The 13,998-nt window shown below is 39.8% G+C and overlaps 1 protein-coding gene across 3 annotated transcripts in view; it reads left to right on the forward strand.

The window, feature by feature from the left end:
* c6h10orf67 (chromosome 6 C10orf67 homolog) overlaps positions 1–13,238 on the forward strand; it is a 411,757-nt gene extending 398,519 nt beyond the window's left edge. For all 3 annotated transcript variants that reach the window (XM_072508488.1, XM_072508486.1, XM_072508485.1), the window contains one exon: positions 12,695–13,238. In XM_072508488.1, coding sequence (XP_072364589.1) covers positions 12,695–12,737 — 43 coding nt within the window. In that variant the 3' untranslated portion in view covers positions 12,738–13,238. The remainder of the gene's footprint in view (positions 1–12,694) is intronic.
* The last annotated feature ends 760 nt before the right edge of the window (positions 13,239–13,998 follow it).

Genomic DNA, 13,998 nt, shown 5'->3' on the forward strand with positions numbered 1-13,998 from the left:
GGAAAGAAACTTCCGATACCTGGGGATTCAGATCGCTAGGAGCTGGGGAACCTTGCACAGACTTAATCTGACACGGTTGGTAGAACAACTGGAGGAGGACTTCAAGAGGTGGGACATGCAGCCTCTATCGCTGGCGGGCAGGGTGCAAGCAATTAAGATGATGGTCCTCCCGAGGTTCTTATTTGTATTTCAATGTCTCCCTCTACTAATCACCAAGACCTTTTTTAATAAAATAGACAGGAGCATCACGAGCTTCGTGTGGGCAGGGAAAGTTCCGAGAGTAAGGAGGAGGTTCCTTCAGCGTAGTAGGGACAGAGGAGGATTGGCACTACCGAACTTGGGCGATTACTATTGGGCCGCCAATGTGGCAATGATACGTAAATGGATGATGGAGGGTGAGGGAGCGGCGTGGAAAAGACTGGAGAGAAAGTCCTGTAAAGGGACGAGTTTAGAGGCGCTGGTGACGGCGCCGCTACTGATCTCACCTAAAAGGTTTACCACGAACCCGGTGGTGGCGGCAACATTGAATATCTGGGGACAGTGGAGGCGACAGAGAGGGGTGCGGGGAGCTCTGGTGGGGTCCCCAATCAGGAACAACCATAGGTTCGCCCCAGGAAGAATGGATGGAGGATTTCAGAGCTGGTACCAGTTGGGAATTAGGAGGGTGGGAGATTTATTTATAGATGGGACTTTTGCGAGCTTGGGAGCATTGGAGGAAAAGTATAAGTTGCCCCGGGGAAATTTCTTGAGATATATGCAGGTGAGGGCGTTTACTAGACAACAGGTGAGGGAATTTCCGTTGCTCCCGACACAGGGGATACAGGACAGGGTGCTTTCAGGGGTGTGGGTCGGAGAGGGCAAGGTGTCAGAGATTTACCGAGAGATGAGGGAAGAGGGGGAGGAGTCGGTGGGCGAACTAAAAGGAAAGTGGGAACGTTAGAGGGAAGACAGATGACCAGCAGCAGCAACGCAGGGGGAAGGAGGGGGGGGGGGGGTTTAGTTTAGTTTAGGTCAAAGATAAAGGGGTTTTGTTACTTGTGTATTGTTAAAAATTTCTGTATTGTTATTGTTGCGTTTGCTTTGTAAGAGGGGAAAAATTGTTGTTTGGGAAAAAAATTTCAATAAAACATTTTTTTTTTAAAGTATAAGGTGTTAGGGAGGCCACACCTGGAGTATTGTGTTCAGTATTGGTCGCCTTACCTGAGAAAGGTTCTGGCGCTGGAGGGTTTGCAGAGGAGATTCACTAGGTTAATCCCAGAGCTGAAGGGGTTGGATTACGAGGAGAGGTTGAGTAGACTGGGACTTTACTCGTTGGAATTTAGAAGGATGCTGGGGGGATCTTATAGAAACATATAAAATTATGAAGGGAATAGATGTGGGCAGGTTGTTTCCACTGGTGGGTGAAAGCAGAACTAGGGGGCATAGCCTCAAAATAAGGGGAAGGAGATTTAGGACTGAGTTTAGGAGGAACTTCTTCACCCAAAGGGTTGTGAATCTATGAAATTCCTTGCCCAGTGAAGCAGTTGAGGCTCATTCATTAAATGTTTTTTAGATAAAGATAGATAGTTTTTTGAAGAATAACAGGATTAATGGTTATGGTATTCGGGACAGAAAATGGAGCTGAGTCCAAAAAAGATCAGCCATGATCTCATTGAATGGCTGAGCAGGCTCGAGGGGCCAGATGGCCTACTCCTGCTCCTAGTTCTTATGTTATGGGGTGGGTACAGGGGCATAGGTTGGCATGGAGGAAATGGGCCTGTGCGGGTGGGTATAGGACATAGGTTGCCTTGGAAGGCATGAGGGGCCATGAGATTTGGTACAGATACATAGTTTAATGTGGGTATGGATGCCAATGAGGGTGGTTACAGGAGCATAGCTGGCATGGAAAGTACGAGTGGCCATGGTGAATGCAAGGACATATGTTGGCATGGAGAGTGTGAGGAATTATGGGGATGGGTACAGATCATGAGGTGGCATGTGTTGACCTGGATGGTGCATGGAGAGTATGGGTGCGTGGGAGGGGGTAGGACAGGGTGGCTGGTGAAGGGGTGTAAGGGCGAGGACTGGAGGGATTTTTCATGTTTTAAAAAAAAATTTGGGCACAGTGTCAGAGCTCCAAGGGTGGCCATGCACCCAGCCTACCTACGCACCCAGCCTACCTACATACCCAGCATACTCCTCACTCCTACCAGGGTTGCCTGACTCAACTTCTAATATAGCCCATTCTCCCAGAACAAAACTCTGATGCATGGACAGCCATTTTTTTTTAAATTTAGAGTACCCAATTCATTTTTTCCAATTAAGGGGCAATTTAGCATGGCCAATCCACCTACCCTGCATATATTTGGGTTGTGGGGGCGAAACCCACGCAGACATGGGGAGAATGTGCAAACTCCACATGGACAGTGACCCAGGGCCAGGATTGAACCTGGGACCTCAGCGCCATGAGGCAGCAGTGCTAATCACTGCACCACGTGCTGCCCCTCGGGGAGCCATTTTTAAAAGTCAAGTTCATGAAGCTAGGAATTTGCCCAACTTTGTGTACCTAACTTGCAGACAAAACTCCAAGACAAAGAGAGATATTGGGTAGACAAAAAGAGATATTGAGAGGAAATACAGGGAACTATTTGAGCATCAGGGAGATACACGCAAAGGGGTTGGGAAATAAATAAATTGGTGGGAAATACCAAAGAGCAGACAGGGTGAGAAACAGACTCAGGGGACGGGGAGAAGGGGGTGTTTTGGAATAGAGAATTAAACAGATGGAAGAACAGTGGTTAGCACTGTTGCCAAACCCAAAGATGTGCAGGGTAGGTCAATTGGCCATGCTAATTTGCCCCTTAATTGAAAGAAAAAATTGGGTACTCTAAATTAAGTTTAAAAATAAAGAGAGATTACAGGACCGGATAAACATACAGTAGGTGGACAGAGACAAAGAGAAACAGTTAAGTGATACACAGAGAAATTATGATAACACATAAAAGATCACACCAACAGAGGATTCACTATGAGCAATTATTAAAATTAATATATTTTTGTACCTGTAAATTCCCTGTAGGTTTTTCAGCGTTAATTGTGTGCATACCTTTTTACATTTGTAATTATGTCTGACATCTGTAAAGTGACGCTGTTACGATTTTCCCATTGAGGACACTTATCTTGTTTTCTCAGTCACAAAATCAACTATAACTCTGAACTGTTCTCTCTCCGTGTAGCATCCTTCCTGTCTGAGGATTTTTAATAACGCCTCAGTTATGTCATGATATCACAATGGGCAAGTAGAAGAAGCAGGCCCCAAGAACGATCTTAGTTAGTATGGGGATTGAACCAGTGGTATTAGCATTATTAAATACTCCAAACAACTGAGCTATTCAGACCTCAAGGGCAATTAGGAAATGGGCAATAAATGCCAGTAACGCACACATCCCTTGAATGAATAAAACCTACAACTCTGCGAAATTACCCTATTAAAATATTCTACTTCTAAATGTATGCAGTTACAGGTTCTAGCCATCAAGTGGCATTGTGAAGCAGATTTGTCAACTCTTACCCAAAAAATTTGATCTGCCATTTTAATTTGTAACTGAAATGTCTAACATCCAAAACAAATTTAAACAAACCAATTATGTATGTAACAATCTGATTATTTTTAGAAACAAAAAGAATTAGAAGAAATTTTTAATTAAATTATCTTTTGTCTCATTTGATACCTCTATTTATACTCATGATGTGGCCAAACAGGTTGATTATCAACCTGCAGATCCTTCCAATATTTCTATGGCAAGTGGTAAATATGGAAGAGACTTATGGTCAGCCAGAAACTGCAGATGGCAATGGGAAATCACTGCAGTACCTTGCCCAGTATAACCATGGTCGGATACATGGGAGTCCATGGTTGCCAATGTCCTCTGAAGGGAATGGTACCTGAAGAGAAAGAGAGAATGCCTCTGTTAAAGCTTTTCTCTTGAAGACACCAGTCTGAACTTTGATTTGATATTTTTGACCAGTGCTGTGTCACACTGAGCTAGATTTGGATTGTGAATTCAAATACCTAATTTTTTAAGGGTGGAATAATTTTCTTCAGCTTCTAGTAGCACCTGCTCAGTGGTTTTCAAATTTATTTGAACAAAGCTAGAGGATAAATTTCAAATTATTTATTGAGGAAAAATTTACGTTGGCTGTTTTTAAGAGATCTGAAAAATAATTATAATAATTTAATACAGACCAGTTGTAGCTATTGTTTTAATATGCATTTATTACAGTTTGAAACAAATAATTATCTCTGTCGATTTACAGTTAGCAAGGACTTAAACCTATACATACACCAGTAGGACGTTGGTACTAACTGCTAACAACTGAGGCAGTACCGAGACAGGCACATGATTCTTTCACATTTGATTCCTTTAAAAAAAACACTCAGGTTAATTTTGTTAGAAGTTAATGAAGCATTTTGAGAGAAACAGAAAGAATGTATTGATAAGAAAGGGGAAAACTAAAAGGGAGGGGAGAAGGAAAATATTTTGGAGAGTGAAGAGACCTATTATCTCTTGCCCCTTAATATTCAGGGGGAGTGAGTTGAATTTGAAGTTGCAAGTGGGAGGTTAAAGATAACGAACCACTAGTAAAACAAGGAGAGGAAAAATACAGTGGTTCAGTGTGTAATTTCAAAGGAAGGAAATGGGATAGTGTTGCACATGAAAGGTTGGCAGGAGAGGGAAGGAATGTAAGAGGCTGAAGCAGTAAGGCCACAATAGGAGTGAAAGTGTTGGGAAATGGAAGGTCAGTTGTGGGGGGGGGGGGGGGAATAAAAGGCCATCTTTTTCCTACTTCTAAAATCCTATTTGCACCACCACAGCCGTTGCGGCTCTTTTCCATGCCACTCACTACCTCCTGCCCACAAGAAAAGAGCAAAGAATAGGAAAAGAAACAGAAGAGAGAAGTGAAAAAAAGGTTCAGGGGAAGAGAAACAAAAGTAAGAGACAGAAGCAGAAGGGAAGAGACAGAGCGAAACAGGACAAGAGAAATAGGCAGGAAACTGTACCCTCCATCATACCATGTGGAATATGCAAAAGATTGATACATTGTGTAGGAAGCATAAACCTCTGTAAGTACTCCAGTTTTGCAATTGCAACAAAATCAAATAAGATATCGGTGCCCAGTCAGTAAGGGAAAAATATACAGAAAACTATGTAAGAATCTTAAAAATAATATTCAAAAACTTACATTTCAAGAGAAATATGTTCTAACCTGCTTTCCTGAATATGCTACCTGTGATTATTGTGTTATACCATACCCAAGATTAGCCTCCGCCCTCCAATCGGTCGAGTTCCGGTCCCAGCTTTTCCTCTCAGGTAGGTCCTGTAACTCAGGGAAGATGCCGCTGTCAATATTTGTGTCGATGCGAGTCGATGACTCCCGGATCGGCTTTTTGAGGAGCTGACGAAGATGATTGATGAAGGAAGGACAGTGGATGTTGTCTACATGGACTTCAGTAAAGCCCTTGACAAGGCCCCTCATGGCAGACTGACAAAAGACGAAGTCACACGGGATCAGAGGTGAGCTGGCAAGATGGATACAGAACTGGCTCGGTCATAGAAGACAGAGGGTAGCGGTGGATGGGTGCTTTTCTGAATGGAAGGCTGTAACTCGTGGTATTCCGCAGGGATCAGTGCTGGGACCTTTGTTGTTCATAGTATACATAAATGATTTGTAGTAAAATGTAGCTGGTCTGATTAATAAGTTTGCGAATGACACAAAGATTGGTGGAGTTGCAGATAGTGATGAGGATTGTCTGAGGGTACAGCAGGATATAGATCGGTTAGAGACTTGGGCAGAGAAATAGTTGATGGAGTTTAATCCAGACACATGTGAGGTAATGCATTTGGGAAGGTCTAATACAGATGGGAATTATACAGTAAATGGTAGAACCCTTAGACGTATTGATAGGCAGAGAGATCTGGGCATACAGGTCCACAGATCACAAAAAGTTGCAACGCAGGTGGATAAGGTAGTCAAGAAGGCATACGACATGGTTCATCGGCATACTTCATCGGTTAGGGCACTGAGCATAAAAATTGGCAAGTCATGATACAGCTGTACAGAACCTTAGTTAGACCACATTTGGAATATTGCGTACAATTCTGGTCACCACACAACCAGAAGGATGTGGATGCTTTGGAGAGGGTACAGAAGAGGTTTACAAGGATGTTGCCTGGTCTGGAGGGTATTAGCTGTGAGGAGACATTGGATAAACTTGGATTGTTTTCACTGGAACTATGGAGGTTGTGGGGCGACCTGATAGAGGTTTACAAAATTATGAGTGGCATGGACAGAGTGGATAGTCAGCCGCTTTTCCCCAGGGTGGAAAAGTCAATTACAAGGTGACATAGGTTTAAGGTGCATGGGGAAATGTTTAGAGGAGATGTGCGAGGCAGGTTTTTTACACAGAGGGTGGTGAGTGCCTTGAACATGCTGCCGGGGGGGAGTTGTTGGAAGCAGATGCGATAGCGGCATTTAAGAGGCATCTTGACGAATACATGAGTAAGATGGTAATAGAGGGATATGAACCCCGGAAATGCAGAAGATTTTAGTTTCGACTGGAATTACAATCAGAGCAGGCTTTGGCCAAAGGGCCTGTTCCTGTGCTGTATTGTTCTTTGTTCTTTGATTATCGGCAAAATCAGAGAGCAAGTCCCTCCCTGCCTTGTATCCTCCACTATATTGATAGTGTATTGCACCAACGTTTCTATAGGAACATCCTCCAAAATTAATCTGATCACATCTGCAGCCAGGAACCTGGAGCAATAGCCTGAATGAAATGTTTATAGTTGATTGTAGAGAAGTTCACACAAAAGAAATGGGTGAATGTACTGGAAAACATCAACCTGCCTCCCCGATTGAAACTTCATAGAGAGTACTTTGGACTGCGGAACTTGCAAACCTGCCAACAATGAGAATTGATTGAAGATGCAACTGTCCTTTGGTTAATTATAGATGAAAGCACGCTGAAATAAAGTCTGTGAATTGCTCCAATACAGTTTGAGTATCTATGTCGTTTAAAACATGATGATGTTTCTCCAAACGTGGTATCTTCAGAGTGCATTAAACAAAAGTATTTTTCCCCATATATAGCTCTTGTATATTACTAATATACACCAAGCACTTTAACACACCAAATATTTGTCCCAGTGATTGGTTATTTGCTTCTTGCTGCAAATTCTAATTTTTTTGGTAACATTTAAAAACTTTAGTCTTCAAAAAAATTACGATTTTCTTTATTTCACATTTATTTCAATAAAATGTCAGATGTACGAATGTATAAATATTCCAAAATGATCCAAATGCTGGATGTCAAAGAAAGCTGTGAAGTGACATTTTCTGAATAAGAGTTTCATAAAAGTTAATTGTTCAATTCTGTGTGGCTTCACACATTTGATGTCTGCATTATTCCAAAGTGGATGATGCGTTTTAACTAATAAGAGCAACATCCTGTAGTGTCCAACACTACAGTTTCAAGTTGCATATGACATTAAAGTTGTAAATACACTTAAAGTTGTGGGATGTTATTAAGAGTGTCTGTGAATAAAAACACTGGGAGTGCTTGTAAAACAGTTTCAGGCCTATTGTAGGGGAGGAATAATGGATTTCTCAGAAGCCGTTTTGATTTTATGCATGTGCAGTGCCATTGTGAAGTTGTAGCATTGTGCAGCTTTCAGTGACATCATTTATCATTTCAACACCTCACCCCACCCCTCCCCCCCAAAAAATCACACACAAAACACTTTTATCAGGACTTGCTTATGTTTCTTGCAAACACTGAGACAGAATCAATGATAAACTACAATGCAGTTTTGTCACTTACTGTGACATGCAGAAGATTGGCAGATTTATGCAACTATTGGTACTAGTCTTACTTTTCAAGAATAATATAGTACAACTAGTTATTTTTTAAAGAGTTTTCTGCTTAAACCACTGCTGAAAGCAGATCATCAACAACAGACTTTATTCAAGAATTAGAAATAATGTTATCACAAGAATATAACATTGGTACCATGCACAAATCCTGACTCTGTAGAGAGGGCAAACTCTTTAAAGTCATGTTGTCCAGTTCATCCTGGCTGCTTCAAACTGAGAAACCTAATGGTTAATTTTGTTTTTCATATAAGCACAAAGTGCATACAATTCATTCTTAACTGCCGCAATTTTGCTTAGCCTTTCACTATTTTTCAAACTAAATTATTCTGTGCAATATGGTGGACAATAAGGACAAAATCTTGAATCACTCCAACTTATCAGTCACAATTAATCAAACTTAACAATGGAAATAATGATGTGTTCAAAGAATCTGAAAGCTCTAGGTCATTTCTAGGGCAGCCTTCTTGTTTCTTTTTAGCTTATAGGTTTTAGGAAAATACTGTTTTCTAAAATGTGACTAAAGAAAGAATTGTGATTCAGGTCATAGTTAATCATGTATAAACTGAAACGTAAAATCTTGAAACTGGCTCATATACAAATTCTAACTAAAGTTTACATTTCTGTGCCTTCATGAGAAGCTTATTGTAACATTTCCAATTCCAATGCTAGCAAAAGGGCTAACCTGCAGCTTGAGCTGGTTACACGCTTTAGTTAAGTGCTCCCACCCACTGCCTTTGGGTCTGTGCAAGGTCTGTGACCTGTTTAGAATTTTCAAGTGAAATGTCATGTTGCCCCTCCCAAATGGGAGTTTCTGCTCTCATTTGATCAACAAAAAACGATTGGGGACGGTAAAATCTATGTCTCTGTATTGTAATGTGGAAAAGTTCACAAAAATGCACCATGCTAAAAAGCTAATACTTATTATATTACCAGTGAAAACCCCATAAACCTTTAAACACAGCACTTATCCCTTTTAAAACTGAAATATAAATATTTTAATGCATGTCAAAGCAAGAAAATGTAAATGCAAGATTTTTAAATGTCTTCCAATGTGAAGATTGTATTTTATTAACTTTATATGATAATTCATATGATTATGATGTGATCATTCTACATATTTGAAATCCACCATGCAACTTCTATATCAATTTTATTATCCAATTTGAAGAAGTGTTTTTTAATGTATATATGACAAAAGCAATTTTAACCTTGAAGAAGAAAGGTTACATGCTACATAAAATCATTTTTTTCTAATTAGTAGAAAAAGGATCTTACCTAATACTGTATGTTATCAGCCAAGGTAATATCGAATCCCCAAAATTTATATATGTAAAAACAAATTAGCTCAATATAGGCTCACAAATGGGAACAATTATCTGTTCTTATCCTAAAAGGAAAGATGGCCAAAATTGTTAAGTGGAGTAAATTTGTCTTCCTTTGAATTCACCTCCGCTATTTTGTTTATTTTCAATTTATCAAAACATTAATTTTATGGATTGGAAATTTAATAAAGGTGACTTAAGCTTTTTAGTGATTCTATGAATACACAAAACAAAACAGGTGTGCAAGGACATCATGCAGGAATAGAATACACAGATTTGGAAAAAGAAGTCTGCCTGGATTCTTCCAGGACTGAACAAAATTTTGAAATCATTCATGGATTATGAAGGATCTTCCTGGTGAGTGAACAAATTAGGTTTCCCTCACTATTTAAAAAGGTGCTGAATAGTTTTGTTTAAAGAGCAGCTCATCAGTTCAGATGGCCATTTAGATTGGAAGCTGGATTCTGAAGTAGGTTGTTCTGCCTAAACTGAGCTCCATTACTGCAGAAATCACCTCATCTTTTTCAAGGATCTCTTCAGACTTTCTTCCTCCACCACAGAAGGAAGGCACACAAAATAGCCAAGTAGATTGACTCTACTGTTGTGCTGCACTGAAGACAAAAATGGCAGTTGTATTGGAAGAGTAAACCAACTCCAATGGTGTGAACCACCTTTGACATACATCAACAGGGCCACTGCATTAACATGAGTTTGTCTAATGTTGCTGTCAACATCTAATATAAAATGCGGTATGCAAATATTTCATCCCATTCTTAGATTTTCCATTCTGTATTCCCGCCCTTCTCAAAATTCTTTCACCTAGAAAATATTATTAATGATAAAATATTGAATTTGAGGGCACCATTTTAGACCTAGAAATATTGTCATGACTAGGTCTGAACACGAAAGTGAATATAATATACCATAGCACCATTAAGGGTTAGAACGCCACTATTTTAATGAAATTTGCCTTGGCCTCTGTTCGGGAAAGAATGTCACTCTAGTCAGTTCAATTCTGTGCGTTAATTTGTAAGACAGTTTTCACTTACATAGCATGCTGAGGGTGGCTCAAAGTGCTTCATGCAAGAGGAATTACTTTCAAAATAGTTTCAATAGTTGGTTTGGAAGCAAGTAGGGTATCCAATTTGTCCACAGCAAGGTCATACAAACAACATAAAGAAGCAGTTAACCTGTTTTGGTGGTGTTGAGTGAGTGATGACTGTTGGTTCACTGCTGTTGTCAGCGCCCTGAAATATTTTTTGTCTGCCTGAAGAGAATACATGGGGCCTTAGTTTGATATATAATTTAAAAAGCAGCATATCTTTCAATTCCTCATTCCCTGACTACTGCACTGAAGTGTCAATCTGATGTGCCCACATCTTGGAGTGGGGCTTCAATATACAATCTTCTGATTCAGAGGTGAGATTTCCACCACTGAGCCCAGGTAAATACCGTGATATTTATATTATATATCTGTGTTACAAATTTGGGCCTGCCTTGGTTACCTTCTTGGGTTCTGTTTCTCTTGGATGTGGTGTGAGCATCTTAATTTTATGAGAATTGATTCATACTGATTCAAATTGAGGCATGACAGTAATGCAGTAGTCTCTTCTGATCTGAACCATACATATGTATCTTCTTCTTCTTGTGAAAGCAAACTGAACAGATAATGTAAGCCAGGGTTTGGGGCTAATCATTTTACAGCAAGTGAACATAAAGAGTGACAGTTATGATCAGTATGTCATGATTAGTTCAATCAGTTTAAATTACCTTTGTTTGATGGTTAAGCTTAAGTAGGGTTATCTTTCCAAGGGCTGGTGTAGACTCAAAGGGCTGAATGGCCTCCTTCTGCACTGTAAATTCTATGATTTATGAAAACCAATAAAGAGCATGTCATGCTTCCCTGAAACAGTGGTTCGTCATATTTGACTTAAACAAGACTAACTGGCTTCAAGTTTTAACCTTTTCACATCAGTGAAGGCCCTCAGTACTTTACCCGTAACAAACCCTCATTTATTTTGTAGCTTGCATGATTCAAAAACTTGTGATACCACTCCCTGTAGATGAGAGAGCCTTCCACCACAATGGTTGTGAGCTGTTTACCTAAAGAAGTGAATACGTTTCTTATAAGGTCATCTTTGTGCAAAACAACTTGCATTTTGTTTATTAGCCACCATTCATCTGATGGCTTTACTTTACACTAAAATTCTGTTACATCATTAACAATAATAACGCTCATTTATGTGTTTACCTTTAATATAAATTGACTAGACAGTGGAGGGCAATGGAATACTGAAACTACTTCGCTCAAGAATAAGGCCTATATAATCCAAGATGAGGAAGTTCCCTGGTGGGCGGTCAGCCATTCCTCACTGGTGGAACAAACAGCTTGTCTCCTTTTTTCTGTCGACCGTTTTAAAACAAAAGGGGACAAAGCACAAGATTAATTTTAAACGCTATCGTTTGCAAGTAGACGATTGAAGGCAATTCGCCATCACTTTACGAACGGGATTAGTAGAACACTCATGAAACTATCTGCGATCTCTGGCACCAGTAGTGCCAGCTATTTCTGTGCTTCCATGCTTTCATGCGACATCATTCTTTGTTTACAGTCGTCTCCAGCTTTACATGTAGAGCTAGTTTATGTTGCTGAGAACCATAAAGAAACTGTATGCAATTCAATGTTGTGTCAACCAGTTTAAACACAGAAGGTTCAGCTGAGTTTCGAATCCAATCACAGGAGAAAGGCTTCCCCACTGTGCTACTTGAACTTTAACGTTAAAGCTAACGAAGCATTTCCGTGATCCAGGCCGCCTTTGAAGTGTTTATTTTTTTGCATATGGCCGCCCGCCCCAATAACTCATTTCTAACATTACAATTTACAGAACGAGAACATTTTGAATACTATTGTTGAATCGAGAGCACTGTGTGTGGGGCAGTGTAACTTTGCACTGCCCCCTCACATCACGAGAAGGCACGTGTCTGTGACCAGCCTCACCTACAGTATAACTATAGCCTCTGCCATCTAATAAACTGAAACGGATCTTGGATCTTGCTTCTGTCCTAATGCAGTAACTTCGGCTAACTTCAATAAAGTGTTTTTTTATATTTCCATACGTTGGCTTATTTTAATCTTGGAAAAAAGTCTGAAAGAATGTCAAATATCTCATCTCCTGGACGATGTGGAATAATAACTATAAATAGGTCTCATCCCTGCAATATGATTGTGATCCGTGTTTTTTATCATCTAGAATAGATATTCACTGGCAAAGGACCAGTGTTATGCAAGTTACTTTTATGATCAGTGCCAAATTGTTTTGAAAAATATATTTGAATGCGAGTTCCTTTTAAAATGCTGGTACTGGATATGAAACTTGTTATTGATGCACACACACGCGCTTCCCAATATTCAAAAAATCGCTGGGTGAAGATTTCTTTCTGCTTTTATGTGTTCGCAGATCGTCTGATGCATGTGCTGATGAAGAAATCCCAGAGTGCTGAAATCCCACCTCTCCCACTCCAACCTCTGGCTGAAAGCAACGAAAAAACAGTTAACTGAGCAGTCAATTCCAAACAGGGCCGTTTTTTGCACATCGGACGGATTTAACTAAGAAATATAAAGCGCACAAACCGTGCCATTTTGCGACCGACTCTTTATAAAAATCAATGCAGTCTTCCTCGCCAAGCTGGTTTCTTTGCACCCTGAAGTTCACAATAGGATCAGCCGAAGTAACGGGCGGGTTGAAATAATTACAACGTTCAGTTATGTTGCAGTTGCATTAATTTCCCCCCAGTCCCCAAATCATTTATGTTTGGAATGAAAACAATTAGATGAATATTAGTTACTAAACGCAAAAATTCTAAATGCACTTCATTCAGGAGATGCCTTGTTCAACATGCAGAGTGAGAACTGGTGATTGTATTTGTAATCATTTCCCTCAATCTTTTTGCAGTATGTCATTACGGTGGTGTAAACATTAAAGGCAGAGGAGTGATACGCAATGATGGTGTCTGGACTGTTGATTTTTTCTGAAAGAGATTGCTATTATTACTTTGCCGAGTAATTTTAATATTCATATTCAATGCATTCAGCCCATTCGAAAACCGATGGTAATTATATATTTGTCTTGTACACAGATGTTGACCCGCTCAGATCAAACCGCACTAACTCTTTGTGCAGAGAAGAATTTACACTGTGCCTGCTCTCACTTTTGAGACAGAATGCTTTATTTTTCTCCCAATTGTGTAGTGTAACCGGTGGCGTCTGCTGCAACAGCAAGAAGGTAAAAGATGTTTGAAAGATTTGAATAGTCAAACGCTTTGGTTTTCTAATGTGTTTGTCATGGTAAAATACAGCCCCTGTCTTTCACCCTCTCATAAATCAATATCGTCGGACAGAAAGTTTTATGGTGAGTTTAACACTAATTTAAATATTTAGTAGGGAATTTTCAGTGTCGTGTTTTAGAACGTATTCGAACGTTGTCACAAAGAGTTTTTGTAAATTAGATTCCTTATGAAAATCATTTGCCCTTTTTTCTTCCTATCGACGATTTCAAGTTCTCAGCCATGCGGAAAGTTATCGATTGGTGCAGAGATCGACCTTTTATTTAACGACAGAGAACTTTAACCGGATTTTTAATCATCCCTGTTATCCATCAACACAGCTCGACAATCTTTCATTCAGCTACAACAGTGCTCCTGTGAAATGTAAAATACACTATCATTTGGTAGTGGATGTTTTAGGAATTATAATGGTTTTTCA

This window comes from Scyliorhinus torazame, chromosome 6, assembly GCF_047496885.1.
Source record: "Scyliorhinus torazame isolate Kashiwa2021f chromosome 6, sScyTor2.1, whole genome shotgun sequence".
NCBI classification, from domain to species: domain Eukaryota; kingdom Metazoa; phylum Chordata; class Chondrichthyes; order Carcharhiniformes; family Scyliorhinidae; genus Scyliorhinus; species Scyliorhinus torazame.